Genomic DNA, 19,304 nt, shown 5'->3' with positions numbered 1-19,304 from the left:
GTCTTCAGTAGGCGGAAGTAGGCTGCGCTCCCCCACTGCGGCTAAGCTTGGCTGTAGGTTAGAGGTGTGGAAACCTTGGTACCTATGTTGCTAAAACAGCACAGGGGTTGGAGGATGAGGGTTAGGGATGGTGGGGCCCCATGCTGCCATCACATCCAGGTACTGTCATGACCTCGATGCTCTAGGTGAAGATCTGACAGTGCAAAGATAGAGGCCCACTGAAAAGAGTTGTCCTTTCCCTGTGTCTTTTACAGAGTCCCAGCCTCCCTAAAGAGGCCAAATAACATTTCTATTCCTCTCTGTCACACTGTGTGCTGCCACTGGCATTTGGATGATGTTTTGCTGGCAAAAGGAGAACATGTGGTAGAAGGCAAGGTATTTGCATCCCAGTGGGAGAGGGCTGGGGGGTGGGGTTGGAAACTTGCCTAGTGAGGCTAGAAAAGGGAAGAAGGGCATCACGGGGGAGGGAGAAGATGAAAGGCAGAAGGGGGATGAAGACTAGTTAGAACCATAGAGACTCAAAGGGGATGGTGACACTATACACTGAGATTTCTTTCTCCACTGCTGTCAGGGTGTTATTTCTCAATACAAAGACGACCATCATCTTATACAACTTAGTGAATTATCCCCACAGCTGAGAGCCCTATCCTCTCCGCAATGTCTTTCTGGACTCAGGTTGGGGCAAGATAAGGTGATAAACAAGGGTAAAAATTTGCCTTAAATCCTACCCCAAGCCCCCTCAAAAAAAAAAAAAAGTTACCTAGATACTCAGGAAGAGCAAAGGAGAAAAGCGAAGCAAGGGGGAACAGGACAGAAGCCAACAGGAATGACTTTTCTCTGTCCCTTCAGTTTCAAGGGGGAATAAACTGAGAAGTCTAGGTGTAGCATGAGATGTCATTCCTGTCAATAGTGACAGTGGCTGCAGTGGTTCAGATGGTAATTTTTTGATTCTTCTCCTCAGCCATCAGCAGGGCAGTTGGGATTTCCATTTCTGCACTGCTGTGGCCAGCAGGCCCTGCCATGAACACAGGCAGTGGGGCAGAGCTTGTCCTTCTGCCCTGGCTGGGCTCTGCTGGGCTGCAGCTCTCAGTCTGCAAGGTGAAAAGACAGCAGAAAGTGGCCAGCTCACCTATGCGCCCTGTACAGCCTCCTCTGTGGATGACATTGGAGACAGGTCACTGGGCTAGATGGACCATGGGTCTGACCCAGCAGAGCACTCCTTGTGTCTTTCATTTACTCTTACTATTCACAGATTTCCTATGGTTAGGTTTAGGTGTTCAGAAGAAAAAAAAAATGTTTCTAGCTGCCTAAACTTCATAGCATCTCTGTGATACTGTCTCTGTATCAGCCAACTCAAACAAACAATCAGGGTGCTTTGGAAGATGGAATTTACTCCCGGGGGGGGGAAAAAAACCACCAAACCAAATGAACCAAAAAATCTTGAGCATTTTAATCAGAAACGTCTTGGTCCAGGGACACACTTCTCCATTAATTCTCATTTTCAAACATTTTTATCCCTTTTTATTTTGACTCCTTGCTGTAACTCAAATGTTGATAAAGATGCTACTTTTAACACCGATATTGAAAAAATATGGATATTCCAACCTAACTTTAGAAAGGCTGATAAGTCTAAGTCAACCCATATGCTTTCCAGAGAGTAAACAAGGAATTAACGACTCACAGGGTCAAACTGGACAGGACTGCACCATTACAATTAAACTGTTAAACAGTTAAGCCACTGCAATGTTAAATTCTCTGTCCCACAGGAAGGGATTCAGATTTTGGTTTGCTCTCCCAGACATGCAGCTCAAGTGATTCATACATATAAATTTATAAATAAATTTGCAGCCACATTTCATATAAAAAACTTAAGAAAAATACATGCATTTCAGTACTAGGTTTTGTTCAAAACTTAATATGACAAAATCCACCTATCTTGGAATAAAAGTTAGTTTTGGGCAAAATGTTCCAATCCTATCTCTGCAGCATCACTGAGCACAAGGATAACATTTAATTCACAGAATCACAGAATGGGAGGGGTTGGAAGGGACCTCTGGACATCATCTTGTCCAACCCCCCCTGCTTGAGCAGGGACACCCAGAGCAGGGGGCACAGGAACGCATCCAGGTGGGTTTTGAATATTTCCAGGGAAGGAGACTCCACAACCTCCCTGGGCAGCCTGTGCCACTGCTCTGTCACCCTCACAGGAAAGAAGTTTTTCCTCATGATTAAGTGGAACTTCCTGTGTTCCAGCTTGTGCCCATTGCCCCTTGTCCTGTCATTGGGCACCACTGAAAAGAGCCTAGTCCCATCATCGTGACACCCACCTTTTAGATATTTATAGGTGTTTATGAAATCCCCCCTCAGTCTTCTCTTCTCCATGCTGAACACACCCAAGTCTCTCAGCCTTTCCTCATAAGGGAGATGCTCCAGTCCCCTGATCATCTTTGTAGCTCTCTGATGGACTTGCTCAAGCAGTTCCACATCCTTCTTAAACTCGGGGGTCCAAAACTGGACACAATACTCCAGATGTGGCCTCACTAGGGCAGAGTAGAGGGGGAGGATAACCTCCCTCCACCTGCTGGCCACACTCCTTTTAATGCACCCTAGGATACCGTTGGCCTTCTTGGCCACAAGGGCACGTTGCTGGCTCAGGGTCACCTTGCTGTCCACCAGCACTCCCAGGTCCCTCTCAACATAGTCGCTTTCCAGTAGTTCAGCCCCCAAGCTGTGCTGGTGCATGGGGTTGTCCCTCCCCAAGTGCTGGACCCTATACTTGCTCTTGTTGAATTTCATCAGGTTCCCCTCGGCCCAGCTCTCCAGCCTGTCCAGGTCTCATTGGATGGCAGCACAGCCTTCTGGTGTATTATCAGCTCCTCCCATTTTGGTATCATCAGCAAACTTGCTGAGGTTACACTTTGTCCCTTCATCCAGGTCATTGATGAATATGTTGAACAGGACTGGACCCAGCACAGACCCCTGGGGAACACCACTACTGACAGGCCTCCATCCAGATTCTGCCCCATTGATCACGACCCTCTGAGTTCTGTTGTTGAGCCAGTTCTCTATCCTCCTCAATGTCCTCTCATACAACCCACACTTCCTTAGCTTGCCTGAGAGAAGGCTATGGGAAACAGTGTCGAATGCCTTCTGAAGTCAAGATAGACAACATCCACTGCTCTCCCTTCATTGACCCAGCCGGTCACACCATCGTAGAAGGCTATCAGGTTGGTCAAGCATGATCTTCCCTTGGTGAATCCATGTTGACTGTTTCAGAAAACCTTCTTGTCCTCTACATGCCTGGAGATGACCTTCAGGATGAACAGCTCCATCACCTTTCCAGGGACGGAGGTAAGGCTGACTGGCCTACAGTTTCCCAGGTCCTCCCTCTTGCCCATTTTGAAGCCTGGAGTGACATTTGCTTTTCTACAGTCCTCGGGCACCTCTCTTGTCCTCCACAACCTTTCAAAGATCATGGAGAGTGGCACAGCAAGAACATCCACCAACTTCCTCAGCACTCACGGGTGCATCCCATCGGCACCCATGGATTTGCGAGGATCCAGTTTGCATAGGTGATCTCTGACCCAATCCTTCTCAACCAATGGTAAGCCTTCCTTTCTCCAGAATTTAACTGAATAATTTCTTCAGACAAATTATTTTATGGCACCAACAGTTGGAGACCATAAAAACCACCAATAAAGTTCTCAGTCCTATTCCAAATGAATCAGCAGCAAAGGGACTTAGAACAAAGTGTTTCTGTGCGTAAGGCTTAAATTTGTTGGAGCTGTCTGGATATATCTGTTCAGGCAGAAAAAACCAACTTTCTCATAAGTCCCCTAACCCCCCAAAACAAACAAACAAACAAAAAAGAGAGAAGCATATAGTTGTGAGCTTGAGAGAGGGCAGAAACAGGAGACTAAATCCACAAGAATATACATGGTAGCATATACCTTCCCCAATTGTTCTTTATTTCAAATACATTAAACGTAAATATCGGTTTTCAATGTGATTTCGTTTTACCAGAAGTGCCCTCGTCACTGTGTTACAAAAGCATTACTACACATCTTCCTGGCTCAAAGAACACTTGATTATTTGGTGAAATAGAAGTGACAGACAGAATGCCATTCTGATTCACTGTAATGTATGGGCTGGGGGAATTAATCAAGGACAATCAGGCTTATATCCTTTTAGAGAGGGGTGGAAATGGAAACCTACTCTTTCAGATGCTGACCGATTATCTGCTGTACTGTGTAAAAGAAAAGGGAGTATGTGTTTGCCTTTTGTTATACTTTATGAACAGCTGTATTGAAACAATGAGTATATGTGCTAATATCCAAATGTCAGAGACTACTTCTGTGAGACTCCAATTGTTCTTAATTTCAGGAGGGTTTTTCTGGTAAACAAAATACTTTTTGATCTTTATATGCTTAAGAGGCAAATGGAGAAAATTAACTAGTTTTATAACAAAAAATAGTTCATAAATCAGAAAAATTTCCTATCTAATCCTTTTAAAATGTATCTTCAAAGTAATTTCAATTGCAACATTTTTCTTTTTAATGATAACCTACCTTCCATTCAACCCAGCTCCCCAGGGGCCTGCAGCTCTGACATTTCTCCATTGGTTAAAATCTTGCTTGGATTTCATATTAGTTGCAGAATGTTAACTGCTGATAACTTTTGTTCATTGTTGATCTTGGACAAAATTAAACTAAAAAAATAAACTGTTCTTAATCTCAATTAGAAGCAAAGTAGAAGATCCCCTTAGTAGAGTTAATTGCTTCCAATCACTGTAAGCATACACGAATGACTTTTTCAAAGTAATACAATGTTAATAAAATTATAGTTTTGTCCTCATGCAATCACCGTATTCAAATTTTAAAATGGAACTTTTAAAACTAGTGACATAAAAGTAAAATCTTCATGCCACCTATTCATAACTTAAGTATAAAGTTATACGCAATTACTCTAGAAATCATTGTGTCACTTTATATAATGTATTTCATATCTTTATAACCCAATTTATATTTGACCATTTACTTGTACAGACCTTTGTGATTACTTTTTTCAGTCACTTGTGTGAAATAGCTGGTGAAGATGGTGCAGAAAATAATTTCTGCCAATTTCGCTCTTCACCATAGTGATGGATGATACTTGATAATAGGTATGGCTCCTTTTTTCAAAGGCCAGGAACTGTGGAGTACTATGAGTATCTTTGTTACAACCTATTCTTCTAAATAGTTTTCAAGCTTCTCGGAGAGACAATGGGAAGCCATGATTTTTGTGAACTCTGCTGGTGAAGTATCAAAAGCAACGGATATAAAATTTGGTCTATGATGCTACAATGTATAAAGATGACCAGCTCTTGAATGAACAGCATGTTGCACAACCTGTGCTAGAGAACCCATAGTGACGCCTGTTAAAAGGAAATGCTTAGAAATGCTACCTGGTACAATGCAAAGTGTCCAGTACTTGAATGCATTCTGATAGATGATATGGGATCTTTACCCATCTTTTTACCCTGGTAAAACTGGCCATAGGAAAGCTATGTCCCATAGCTCTGTTCTGTTTGCGTTCTGCCTCCAAACTACAGTGTAGCTGTGCTGGTCTAGACTAAAACTGTTCATGGGGTCCTCAACAATGGACGTAGCAAAGACATTTTCAGCTAAAGGAATCCATCTATCAAAAGATCTTGCAACACTGGGATAATTTTATTTTGGCTAAAAGTTTCCCACCACACCCAGAATAGCACAAATACCAACACTCATCATCTCTTTACTTCATTTGTTGTCATTGCCGTAAGCCTTTTGTGACAGCTTTTTAAATCTGACCAGGCAGAAAATCAAAAAACTGTAGAGGCAGTTTGGGGAAAAGCTTAAAGCAAGGGTCTGAGCACAGTTCCTCCATTTTAGCCACCAACTTAGGGATGAAAATATTTGGGCTTTCTAGTGCTATGTATATTTAATTGTAAAATGGAACAGAATAAATGAATGCCACCAAAAGCAAAATCAAATCACACCACTCAGCAACATGGTGGACGTAGTAAGTTCCAGCAAAGGAACATTCAACAGCCTGCTTCACATCAGTAAGAGATTAAATTTGAAACTTGGTCTCCCATCTTACAGACATGTCTCCTGAAAAGTCTTCTGCTTGACCACTTCTGTGGGAGTCTGGAGCAATCTGCCACACTGTTAGAGCAGGTAGGCAGGGGAATGCCTGATCTGGGAGGGTCACTGGAGCTTACATGCCTGTCAGTGGGTTTGTGATATACTCAGTAATGTACACCTCCAGGTGCTGAACTTCAGGTGTACAGTGGGTTTTTCTGGCAAAACTGCTGCCACGATTATTAGCTGCCTACAGGACCAGGCAATAACTAAACACTAGTTTTGTGGGTCTAATTTGGGGGAAAAAAAGTGGCACCAAAGTCCTCTAATGGATCAGACTTTTTAATAGGTCAATGCACTGCTGTGATACTGTAATGTCAAGCAGCAAACCGGAAGGTATATTAACTAAAGGTGTTTAAAATCAACAGATAGATGGCCTGGATTTTTCTCCTTCCTTCTGTTTTCAATTAAAAGCCCAGTTATTATAATTTAGCAGATTTGCTAAATATGTGTTTATATGTATTACAGTCTTAGTCTTTCTTCCTTGGTGGTGTCACTCTTTCTTAACCCAGTTATCCACACTTGGGGTCCCTGTGTATTATTTCTATTAGGAAAACAAATTGATGATGAAGTAAAATATCTTTCATTCAGGCCCTTGTTTATTTACAGTGACTGCTGGAATTCCGTCTCCTCAAACCCAAGAAGACTCAAACTGCAGAAGATACTCTTTCCCTCAAACCAAAGTTTAGGCTAAAAATCTTCCCTTCTAGGATTTTCTCAGTGCCATATTCTAGGTGCTTGTCCAGCATGTACCTGGTGACCCCTTATTCATGTCTTTCAAGGGGATTTTTTTGTTGCAGTTGTTATTGTTGTTGCTGCTGCAGCTACTCGGAAAACAGTTACTGAATCTGTCTGTCTCCATATGCCCTGTCTGCATGTGCTTTTGGGAAGGGAGACTAGTTGGTTTTAGCTTGAGGAGATGTAATGGTGCTTAACTGTTCATTATAACAATTTGAAATTATGGATAGCAGTTATATCCTCAGTGTCCAGGGTTTAAACCAACCCAGAATAACAAAAAAAGATCAGATTTGTCTCCCCAAAGCTGATTAAGACAACAGATCCAGGCAATTACATTTAATTATATCCACAAAATTAGTGGATAGGCCAAAATACCATTTGTCAAAGTCACAACACTTTTATGTGGTCACAAATCATACAGCCATAAACCAATCAAAGGCCAAGGTTACAGATTTTAAAGCTTATATTCAGCTCCTGATAAACTAGTTAATAAACAGGGGAAAAAACCCATTTCGATGAGGCCTATCTCTTTTTTTATCAGTATTTATCTTATTGAATCTAAAACCTGCATTACAATATAAAGACTTCAATCTGACAAAGGCCAAATATGATCAAGTGCTTTCACAGAATCACAGAATCCCTGGTTGGAAGGGACCTCAGGGATCATCTAGTCCAACCTTTCCAGGAAGAGCACAGTTCAGACAAGATGGCCCAGCACCCTGTCCAGCCAAATCTTAAAAATGTCCAAAGTGGAAGAGTCAACCACTTCCCTGGGGAGATTATTCCAATGGTTGACCGTCCTCACTGTGAAAAATTTTCCTCTGGTGTCCACTCAGAATCTCCCCAAGAGCAACTTGTGTCCGTTCCCCCTTGTCCTCTCCATGTGACTCCGTATAAAAAAGGAGTCTCCATCTTCTTTGTAGCTACCCCTGAAGTACTGGTACAGGGTGATGAGATCCCCTCTGAGCCTCCTTTTCTCAAGGCTGAACAAACCCAGTTCTCCTAGCCTATCCTCGTATGGCAGGCTTCCCAGTCCTCTGATCATCTTGGTGGCCCTTCTCTGGACCCCTTCCAGCCTGTCCACATCCTTTTTGTATAGCGGGGACCAGAACTGCACACAGTACTCCAGGTGTAGCCTGACAAGGGCTGAGTAGAGCGGGATAATGAATTCTTTCTCTCTGCTGGTGATGCTCTTTTTGATGCAATCCAGCATCCTGTTGGCCTTCTTGGCCACTGCAGCACACTGTGCGCTCATGTTGAGCTTCCCAAAAGGGAAGCTCCCAGGTCCCTTTCCACAGAGCTGCTCTCCAGCCAGGTGCATCCCAGTCTGTGCTGCACTGCCAGATCATTGTTTTCCCAGGTGCAAGACCTTACACTTCTCCTTGTTGAACTTCATAAGGTTCTTGCTGGCCCACTCTTCCAGCCTATCCAGATCTCCCTGCAGAGCAGCTCTCCCTTCTAGAGTGTCTACTTCCCCACTCAACTTGGTGTCATCTGCAAACTTCATCAGGCTACACTTGACACTGTTATCCAAATCACTGATAAAGATGTTGAATAACATTGGGCCCAATATCAATCCCTGTGGGACTCCACTAGTGACAGGTTGCCACTTTGAAAAAGAGCTATTTACCACCGCCCTTTGGGTGCGGCCTCTCAGCCAATTCCCCATGTGCTGCACAGACCACTTGTCTAGGCCATAACGCATTAATTTCTCCAGGAGGAGGCTGTGGGGGACTTATAACTGTCCATTGCAACCCCCCAGTCATTTGAGTTGTCCCACCATGTTTCATTTTACTCCTATGATGTCACAACCTTTCTAAAAAGTATGATGACTACTCAAAATGAAAGATGGAACGTGATGTTTGATCTATATTCTATTTGAAGCCTAGGAGATGTCTCATGCTGACAGAAAGGTGCAGCTACTGTGCTTTCCACTCCGCTATTTGATGGGAACCCCATAAATATCTTCACTCCTTTAGAATTTTTCATTTTCTTGTGTGCAACCGTTAGTGGCTATAACAGTAAACCATTTCTGCTGCTTTGTAATGAAATAGCACTTGTGCCTGTACACAGAATAAATGGGTTGTTATGACACATATTCTTTATTAGGTGATGATGGTGAAGCTGTGCTTCAACAATACAGGGTCTACATCTTGGCCTCCAGAGATCGAAAGAGGATGGAAGCCCATCTGGCAAGACAAATGGGATGTGGATATTACAAAAACCCATATATGACGCGTATACTCTATCAAGTTCTAATTTTTGGCTTCTTTCCCCTTTCTTCATACTTTTTTGAATGACCAGGCTGTAAGTAGGGCTCGTTCTTCCATACCAAAATGTCAGATGTTAAGGCATCCTGGTGCATAAACTCTGAAAATACTCGCATCTAGTCTGTGTATCCAGCTGCACAGTGGCATTTTACCTCACGCAGTTTTGCTAGGAAAGAAGTTTGGTGCCTGATACTTGAGTGCAGAAGTCCACTTCCCAGCATTGCAAAGAAACATCCATAAAGGTAAACCAATACAGAGGAGAACCATTTTTGCATATCATGGTGCGTAAGTAACAGAGTACCTATAGCATCCTGCAAGAGAGGTTAGTCTTGAAGTCTTTAGGCAAATTATAACTAAAACTGAGAAACAGAGAGTACAATAAGAAGCAGTGTGTTACTTGCACAGCATTGTTTCTCTTGGGCCCATGAAATTTGGAAGCATTTATAGAGCTGGTCTGAAGCCAGCTGGATTCTGATGAATTTCAGCCTCAGCCTCCCAGTTTCTGAAAATGAAAATACAGAAAACCTTTGCAAGCTGGTACAGCAGTCCTGTGAAGACTGGAAGCTGCTCAATCCTGCCGTTAGCTCAGTGTACCAAGTTATACTAAATAAATGAAACATTGTCCCGATCAGCTTGCATAAAAACTTCAGTCTAGAAGTTTTTGATACAAATACGACAAAGAAGTACATATGCAATGCCTAGTCTTGCTAGACACAGAAATGAGTAGTTATGAGCTTTTGAATTCTACTTCACAATGAGAAGTCTCAGGCGGCTGGTCTGAAGGGACAATAAAACTCCCGTCCTGATACCTCCGGCCATATCCACACGCTCCGGGCTTTTGCGGTGCTCATGTGAGAACAGCCGCCTTTTTCGCTTTGCTGTGTTTCAGCAGGAGCAGGCTGCCTTCGCATCCTCTTGCCAGCCGCCAGAGGACGGAGGCGGCAGGGGACGGGGCCCCCCTCGACCTTTTCCGGGCGATAGCTTTTGCGGGAGGGAGGCCAGCTTCTGGCAGGAGGCAAAGGGCCCGGCCAAACCTTGCTGTCCGCAGGGCTGGAGGCACGGCCCGGGAGCTGGTGCGGGCTCCGCCGCCCCCGGGCCGTGCCGGGGCCCGCCTGGGCGAGGACGGGCGGTGCGGGTGCGGGTGCGGGAGGGGAGCGGAGCGGTGCGGTGCGGTGCCGGGGGCGGGCGCGGTTCCCGGAGCGCGGCGCGTCCCGCCCCGCGGGGTGCCGGGGAGGGGTGGCCGCCGCACGTCACCGCCGCCCGCGATAAATGCCCGGCGGGGCGGGAAGGCAGGAGGAGAAGCGCGGAGCTCCTCGGGGCGGCGGCGACCCGGCGGCCGGCGGGGGACGCGGCGGCGGCGGCGGCGGCGGCGAGCTCAGCGGCAGCCCCTCGCCGCGGCTCCGCTGCGGGACACGTCCGCACCCGCCGCAGCCAGCGGGGCGAGGCCGTGCCTGCGCCCCCCGGCCCCGGCCCCGGCCCCGAGGCGGGCCCGGCGCGGAGGTGGGCGGTGGAGCGAAGCTGGCCGCGGGGAGAGGAGGGAGGTGCCGCCGCCGGAGGGGTAAGGGCGTTGGCGGGGGGCGCCCGGCGGCATCCCCGCAGCATCCGCCCCGCGGCGGGGGAGGATGGGAGGCCGGCGGCACCCCGGCCCCGGTGGCGGCGGGGCGCTGCGGTCGGGGAGCGGCTCCGCGGGGCCGGGCCGCGGGCTGCGGGCGGCGGCGGCGGGGCGCGGGGGAGAGCCCGGTTCTGCCCCCTTCGCCTCTTTTTGTTTCCCTCTCGGCGCGGTCGGTGTGGCGGGATTCACGGGGTTTCACCCAGGGTGAGGGGGTGACCGTGGCTCTCCTACCTAAAGCACTCAGTCATGTCCTAGGCGGTGCTGGAATGTCGTATTCTTGGATGTGGTACTACTTTTTGGGAGAGTTATATGCGCTTTCCTTTGTTTAGTGAATGGAATATAACCCTGTCTCCCCCCATTTTCTTGGCTGAGGTGAATACCTTTAGTTTTATTAGGTTTTTGGAAATTGTAGAACTAAAGCTTTAATCAAAGTCATATTTTCAAATGCACCAAGAGGGGATATTTCATATCAACTTTATTGTGTTTTTCAGTGCTCATTTTGGCAATGAATGCAAGGCTTTTAACTTTTTTTGTTCCTAAATTCCAATACTGGAAGACCTTATCTACAGTCTAATCTTCACTGATGCCTGGCTCCTTTTAAGTAGATAGGGAAAGCATGCTTTCTTGCGTGCAGGCGGTGAAATGTGGATGCCAGTGTACTATATAAAACCACTTGAACAAACTGAAGTTCATAAAGTTGAAGATAACCTATCTTCCCAATGCAACAGTGTATATTTACTAGAGTGAAAAAAAAAAAAAAAGTAGCATCTTGGTTTCTCCCCCTGAAACAACAGTGGCAAACTGTGCAAGCTACAGTTTGACTTTTGTTGCTTAGTAAGTTTGTACAGGCCAGTACTTCAACCTCCAAATTACATTATTCTCTCTTATGCATTTACAGCCAACAGACCTGGAAGAAAGACCTTGTCTTGGAGCTAACTGCTGTGCGTTTTGAGACCATTCATCATGAAGTATGTAGTACAGGAATGGCTCAGAGTAACTACCTTGCTATTCATAGCTCAAGCAGTTTCTGCAATGGTTCTTCCCAATGCCACGCTCTTAGAGGAACTTTTGGAAAAGTACATGGATGAAGATGGTGAGTGGTGGATCGCCAAGCAGAGAGGGAAAAGGGCTATCACAGACAGTGATATGCAAAGTATCTTGGATCTTCATAATAAATTACGGGGTCAGGTGTATCCACCAGCTTCCAATATGGAATATATGGTAAGGAAAAACTGATAGTGACATGCAGAAAGAAATGTTCTTAGATAATGCCACTTTGTAAAACAACATATTTTTAGACTTAGCTTGCTTGTTTTCTCATTTAAAGCACTTGTTACTTGTTTGTCTCTTTTTTTATTTGTACAGTGCTGAACTGTGAGATAAAAATGCCTGTTTGTGGATCATGTGTCATGTTCTACTGATATTAATGGGTTTAATCTCTCACAGCTCTCCTGAATTTAAGTGGTGATTCCTCAGTGTAAGGGGCCAATTTCCAAAACTGCGTTACTCAGTATAGTTGATTGTGGCCTGAGAAGTTACCATCTAAGAAGAGTACTGAACTATGAAGTTTCAAAATGACATGGATTCTCTCCCATGCTTCTAGGTTGGATGGAATTTCTGAGCAAAAGGAAGCTCCTAGAAGAAGAAAGTTGTCTATTTAAGTTGGCATGTGCTACTAGACTAGAGTCCTGTATGTTCTTATTTTTAACAGATTAATAATGTAATATGTAATTTCTCTTTGTGTTTTATCCTTAGGAAGCCTCTGTGTTTGGTTTCTTATTAGTAGATATAAATCTCCCATGTTTTTGAACTTTGATTTTATGCCATAGTTCAAGGCTAACTATATCTCTCCTTGCTAATTAGATCAAATCAAGTCATTAGAGCTTTTAAGGAGTCCAGAGGTCTGACAAGAATGGGCAGCTCTTCTTCTCTATTCTTATTTCTGCAGTAAAACTCAAATCTTTTTCCTGTGTCCATGCTGTGTTTATCTATCCAGGCACCAGAGAAATAACATTACTATAGGTTGGGTTGTTTATACCAAATATTGCACAAGTTTCCTGACACTTTCCATTGTAAGGTTATGACAGAGGAGCGTATTAACACATTTCAAGATGTAAATATCTTTCCCAGCTTGGAGTGATGTCTCTCAGCTTGGAGATCTGATTGAACTGAGCATGTATGTGTCCTGGAGAAACCATGCTGCTGAAACCATCAGTAAGGGTAGTTTAACTTAGGTTTACCTATGTGAGTGTTACTATGTTAGACTAAGAGCCATCAAAGGATTACTTACAACATTCCATCTCCAAACAAAAGATGATAATATCTGAAACCCCTTTAACCCTTTCAGTTACAATTTTCTGCACATATCCTTAAACTTTTTTCTGTTGTGAATTTTTCACGCCCTGTTAAAATATAGGTTACCTTTTTGTTTCCAGTAACTCAGGTTGTTTTATTTATGGAAAACTTATGAAAAAGCTGTCTAGCTTTTTTTGTAAAATGAGAATGGGGAAGACTGTATTGTTTTCCTATGTTAAAATACTGCAAAACTTTTTCCTGAGATTCTATGAAAGGGTGGGTAGCTTTAATATCTAGTTAAGACCCCTTTTCCATTGCTAATGCCGTTCTACATTTTCCTATGTTATATATCTTGGAGAGAAGAATTTGAATGTACTCCTTGGAGTTAGATTTTTGACGACTGTGTTCTTCGAAGATTCCTCCTGCACTGCACAGACTTGGGCCTAGACTTCGTGTTAGGTCTACATCTGAACAAGTGGTTTTTGGTTTTTTTTTGTTGTTGTTGTTATTTTTCCTGTGCTCCTCAATGACCCCTGACAGAGTACAAGTAGCATAGAGAAGAGATTACCCAATTTTAATGTTGAGGAGGTATGCTTATGTCCCGTTATTCAGAAGAGGACAGCAGCTTTCAAGAGAGTGGGATTCAATTTTGGCATAATATCCAAGTGAATCAGGGTCTGGGATGGGCAAGAGTTTGGGATTTGTGAATGCAAAACGTCAGTGTAAAGGGTCTGGTCAAAGTGATGGATACGTGTTCAGGGACAGGGACCCATGAGAAGGCCATGGAGAGGTGACTGAGAGTCTGGTCAAGGGCATGTTGGGAAATCATTGGTATTGAAGGAAAGCACTTGATGAATATATGTGGTTAGGGGAAGAACTATGACTCTCTGGGCAGAGAAAAATTGGGAGCAGGAGTTTATGGAGAGAGATTAAAAGCACAGAAATTTGCTTAGAGGCTATTTAAAAAGACTAAGCCTGCGAGTGAGTGAGAAGGTAGGTAATACCTGGGGGTAGCGGGTTGGAGTCGCTATTGGGAGCCAGGAGATGATGGTTTAGGATACAGGGGGAGCCCTCTGCTGCTTGAACAGAAGGAGGAAATGACAGCACTTCTGGTTGTTTGCGCATATATTTTTATGATACAGTTTGTGATTGTGCTTGCCCACCGTCTTTTCTATACGAGGTATCACAGAGGAATCAGGGCTGTTTTATTGTTTAAAAAGAGTGAGATTTGAGTACGAAATTTTAAATGTGGTGTGGAGTCACAGACTGAACAGCAAAGAAGGAGCAATAAATGATAGCTCATTAAGGAAGCATGATTTATTTTGTGCAAAGAGATTCCTTTGGAAAAACTAACATCTGGTCTTTAGCATAGTGCAAGGAATAAATCACATAGGCAAACTCCATTCTATCATTTCACAACTTCCAACAGATAGAGCTGTATAACTATTACTGCTAGCTTTTTGTCCATAATTAAAACAAATGCTGTTTTGACACTTAATAGTCACTTTATTTATCCGTATTAATATTAGGATGGACAGATTCCACTTTTCCAGATAAAGAAAGAAACACACACCTGGTTTTCCAAGGGCCCGTGACCTCTGGATCGGTTTTGTGAATGACAGAAAGTTCAAACACCCAAGTATTGGTAGAATTAAAACTGTACTTGGCTATTTTTTGTAAAAGAAAGGATAGGGAAAAATGGACATATTTAGTTAAAAAAAAAGTTTCAGCAGATAGACCACTAAAAAAAAATCGTTGCAATGTAATATATTGGATCTTACTAAAGGTGAGTTCCAGTGCTCCAGAGCAGGGAAGCAATCCCTCTAAATGTTTGCCTGGTGTTTAGTGAGCTGGATATGTACAGCTGAAATACTTTTGTCTACTTTTGGGGTGCTTTATTAGTATAGACATGCTGGCAAAAAAATCTCCTGCTGTGGGCACAGTCATGTCACCATAAGCTTCCCCTTGTACTAGTAAAACCTTTCTTTGTTAAGTAGAGCTAGCTCTGCTTGTGGAAGTGAAGCTTTATGTGTAACTGAAGCCGAACAGAGGTGATCAAGGTCCGGGTGCCTCACTGGCACACCTATCTCTCTAGAAGTCTGTTGTATAGTTGAGAAGTTTAAGATCTCCAAGAGCGCTTGGAGCTGGGAGAAGGTACATGGGGGCTGCATGCTCTCATTGCACTGTTGGTGTGTAACAGCTAAGCTAACCTAGCAGGCAGCTCTGGCTGAAATGCCTCTGTCCTGCTCCTGCCACTGGACTGTATCTGACTTGATGATGAGACTGATCCAAGTACTTAAAGAATCAGGTTTTATTTTTTCAAATGTAACTTTTAAATTTGTTTCCAGTCTGAATCATGAAACTGGCTGCCTGCATGGCTGGATCAGATGAGTACCAGTGCTGATGAAAGAGGGTGGGAATCCATAGCTAAGGAATGGGAGGGCTGGAGAGAGACAGAGAACCGCAGGGCTAATGCCACATTTTGGTTTAAGTTGTGCAGAGGAGGAAAGTTTTTGAGGATGGTCTCCAGCATATGCCTTGAAAACGGGTTATTGCGGTTTAGAGACCTAAAGTTACTAGCTGCAGTAAGATTCACAGTAGATACGTCTAATCAACAGAATGTTCTCATGGTTGTCTGGCTGAACTTACTGGATGAAAAGTTCATCTTCCCAAGTATGGTGGCTCTGGTGGTGTACAGTAAGGGACTCCTAGGGTAAGAGGATAAGAAAAGAGCATGTGAACAGAGAAACTTCTGCAATGAAACCCCCCAGCTTCCAGCAAACAGCAGCTTAGGGACTTTTAAATCTGCTGTTGTACTTTTTGTGTCCAACAGTCTTAGATGGAGTTTTCTTTTAGGAATCTGGACACTTTTGAGTCCATTCGTATTCTTTGAATCCATGGCATCAAGTTGCAGAGCTCTCTGAATGTAATTATGCACTGTGTGAAAAACTGCCTTTTTTTTTTTTGCTTTAAACCAGTTCTTTTATTTGACGCCTTGTTTTTCTTTATTGTGAGAAATAATTTCTTCTGTGGTCACATCTGTTTCAGCTGAAGAGTCCTACTCCTCCTACTTACACTGTTCTATCTGAAAGCTATTCCATTTTGTTTTCCTTCTCCATCCGCTATGGTGCTACTGTTTTCCTTTTGATTCAAAGGGAGCAAACCAGCCTGTTGATAGTTATGGCATACTGCAAATTGATATAGTTGTATTTTTTTTCTTTTTTTCACTTCCTAATAATTTGAAACATTATTTTACTTTTCGACTGTGGCTAAACTAAATCCGACATTTTCATAGAGCTATTCACAATGGCTCCAAGATCTTTCCAATGTTCTTGGAGGTCATTTACTACACTACTGTGGATGTATAGTTGGCTGTAGTCTCCAGCAATGTCCTCATTATTTTGCATGTGTTCACACTGAATGCTATCCATCATTTTGTCTTCCAATCACTTAGTATTAGCAAGTCTCCTACCAGTATGTTTTATTTTCCTATCTTGTTTTTATCTACCTTAAGTAGTTAATATCATCTTACATTCCCTTTTCTTGGGCTATTGTGAAGAAGGTATACAGCAGATGACCATGGACACATCTTGCAAGGAATTTGAAAAATTATTTCATATTCTTAAATCTGTTTTCTGTATTTATCACTATTTCTTTATCTCATGATAGCTTAATTTTATTAATTTATTTTTAAATAACGTAGGAACTTTATACAAAGCTTAACTGCACTTAACCCTTTTCCACATGTTATTGACACCTTCAAAGTCTAATATATTTGGGAGAAATTAGTATTATCTTTATATTTAATATGCTTTTTAACTTGCCCTATGAAATAATCCCAAAGGAAGTCAGTTTTTAGTCTGTAGCTTCTCAGGATCTACTGGAAACTTTTTAAAATATTAACACCCATGTGTTGTTTGTTGTTATTGTGTTAAGAAAGGTTTTGTACCACACATTAATTCGGAATCTTCATTGACAATTTCTTCCACATTCTTGAAGGATATTGTCTGGACCTGGCAATTCATTACTTTTAATATTTTCAGTTTCATCTGATGTTTCTTAAATCTGATATGGATCCTCACGCTCACCTTCCGTCTCTTTCTCCATATAGAAGGATTCTGGCGTGAGAAGCTGTGTAAGCTCCTCTGTAGGGAGCAGCAGTCTAGCGAATTCAGTTAACTCCTCTGCAGTAGCCTTATATGACCTTTTGACTGAATGTTAGATCATTCTTTCCTAGACCTTTTCCTTCAATGCTGAGAGAATTTTTGAGATGTCTACATCATGACTTCAATAGAAAAAAAAAATATATATATTTCTTGAGGTGATGATGAACAGTTTGTTGTGAAAATGTATGGCAGATGCATGCTCTATATATGTTTATTCTGCCATATGCTCTACACAATTGTTTCCTAGTAAAGAACATTTTCTTTTTGGTGCGCATAAGAATTTAAGAGCACTGGAAGGAGCAGAGAGGGATGATGCTTCCCTGCTGCCCTTCCAATAGCACTCAAACAGCGCTTATCAGAGCGTTGTGTAAAATATCATGCTTTCAGCATTTCCCACCCTGGGACACTGACACCAGTGTGGCCTTCAAACCATGTATGCACTTGGAGTACATCTGTATGGAAGAGATATCTGAGCTAGTATTGAAAACTGAGCCAACTGCTACTGGCAGTAGTGAGTCTGAGCAGAGCAGTGTGCTGTTGTGGCTCTGCTGCTCTGCAGCTGCTTTGGTGTCCCTGCCTATTCCTCTACGGTGCTGGAGCTGCCTCTGCCTGCCCAGCCTCCCCTGGCAAATCCCTAGCCTTTAAGGCAAAAATGGCAACCATTTTGCGTTGTCATATACTTGTCAATGTATGTAATGATCTTGGAATATCTAAAAATAGTCATTATTATTTGGATAATGGAAGTCGTTATTTCCTTTATATTCCAAACAGTTGTATTCTGCAAAATAAAAGGGCCCACCAGGAATAAAATTGGCAAAAACGATTTTGATTAATGAATTTATAATGCATTTATTTTAAACTGTTCCTTTAGTATTCATTCCTTGATTTCATACATATTTTCCCAAGCAAATGAATAAGTCAAATAGCTCGTGCGATATCCTCATTCCATGCATTGTGCCTTTTCTGCACTGAAAAGTGTTTAGGTTCCCAGCTTGATAGATAGCAAGGCATTTCAACCCGGTATTTCTTGGCACCTAGCCACACACTGCATTTTGTAATTACTGTAACTGGGGAACATCAGGGTTCTCTAGGGAAGGAAGTCTTTACTTCTTCAATTATTTTTATTCTTCTTTTGGCCAGATCCTGCTGATAAATGCTAGGGGTAGCATTGCAATGCCCGTGCCTTCCTTCTATAATGTTTTATTTTGCAAACTTTGTGAAGAAAATACAGTCTTCTAGACACACTTTTTAAAAAGTTCAGATTAGAATAATTTATTTGGCATAGCTGCATGGTTCTTAAGGACAATTACAGATATTATGGATGTGTACCTGGCAGCGGTATAGGATCCATATTTTGTTCACAGGACAAAAATAAAAAAAGAAATATATTTATTCTTACTTTGTGTCGGTATAATACCTCTGAAGGTCTTGGTCTGAAAACCTTGATAGTGGTGTGTTGAAAATGCTGATACCATGTAATTCCTTTCAAAACCATGACTGACTCTTGACTTCTCTGGGGGTTTGTATTTTGGGAGGCTTGAGGGTTTGCCTGTCCATTTCAGTAACTTCATGAAGACTTCAGAAGAAGAAAATTAAGAACAAATAGAAATAGTTCTCATTTAGATTTTTCTTAATTTTTCCTCAGCCAAAGTCCTGCTGTATTTAAATACAGATCATTGGACTATGGATCACATGAACCCACTAGCGGATAGAGCTCTTGCATGGATAATAGTAAAACGTTCACGTCGTCACAGTGACTGAACAGGGATTGAAATAAATTGTTGGGTGTTTTGTGATGCTTTTAGATCCTATGATCTGCATAAGTCTGGATATAGCAATTTCTCTCTCTATGTCTATCTGTCAGCTCCCAGCTGAGATATTTTGTCTGTAGTATAATTAGGAGAATTGAAACAGCATTAGGAAACATAAAGGAAGGCCTGATAGTGGACTTAAATGTTTCGGTGAATTTTTCTGTGCTAAATTTCCTAGGCATTTCTGACAAAACCTTTTCATATCTCTGTTTAGTATATCTTGTCCATTTTGCCAAAACTCTTCAGGGACG

General features: G+C 42.8%; 1 protein-coding gene across 2 annotated transcripts in view; it reads left to right on the top strand.

Moving 5' to 3' along the window:
* Positions 1-10,418: 10,418 nt before the first annotated feature.
* CRISPLD1 (cysteine rich secretory protein LCCL domain containing 1) overlaps positions 10,419-19,304 on the top strand; it is a 44,976-nt gene continuing 36,090 nt past the window's right edge. The window contains exons 1-2 of one of the 2 annotated variants that reach the window (XM_064442518.1): positions 10,419-10,727; positions 11,680-12,002. In XM_064442518.1, coding sequence (XP_064298588.1) covers positions 11,745-12,002 — 258 coding nt within the window. In that variant the 5' untranslated portion in view covers positions 10,419-10,727; positions 11,680-11,744. Of the gene's footprint in view, positions 10,728-11,679; positions 12,003-19,304 lie in introns of those variants that run through there. The other variant, XM_064442519.1, reaches the window with a different exon arrangement.

The sequence above is a fragment of the Phalacrocorax carbo genome, chromosome 2, assembly GCF_963921805.1.
Source record: "Phalacrocorax carbo chromosome 2, bPhaCar2.1, whole genome shotgun sequence".
Taxonomy (NCBI): domain Eukaryota; kingdom Metazoa; phylum Chordata; class Aves; order Suliformes; family Phalacrocoracidae; genus Phalacrocorax; species Phalacrocorax carbo.
Note: the sequence above shows the minus strand (reverse complement) of the source record. Positions and strands in the feature narration are given on the sequence as shown.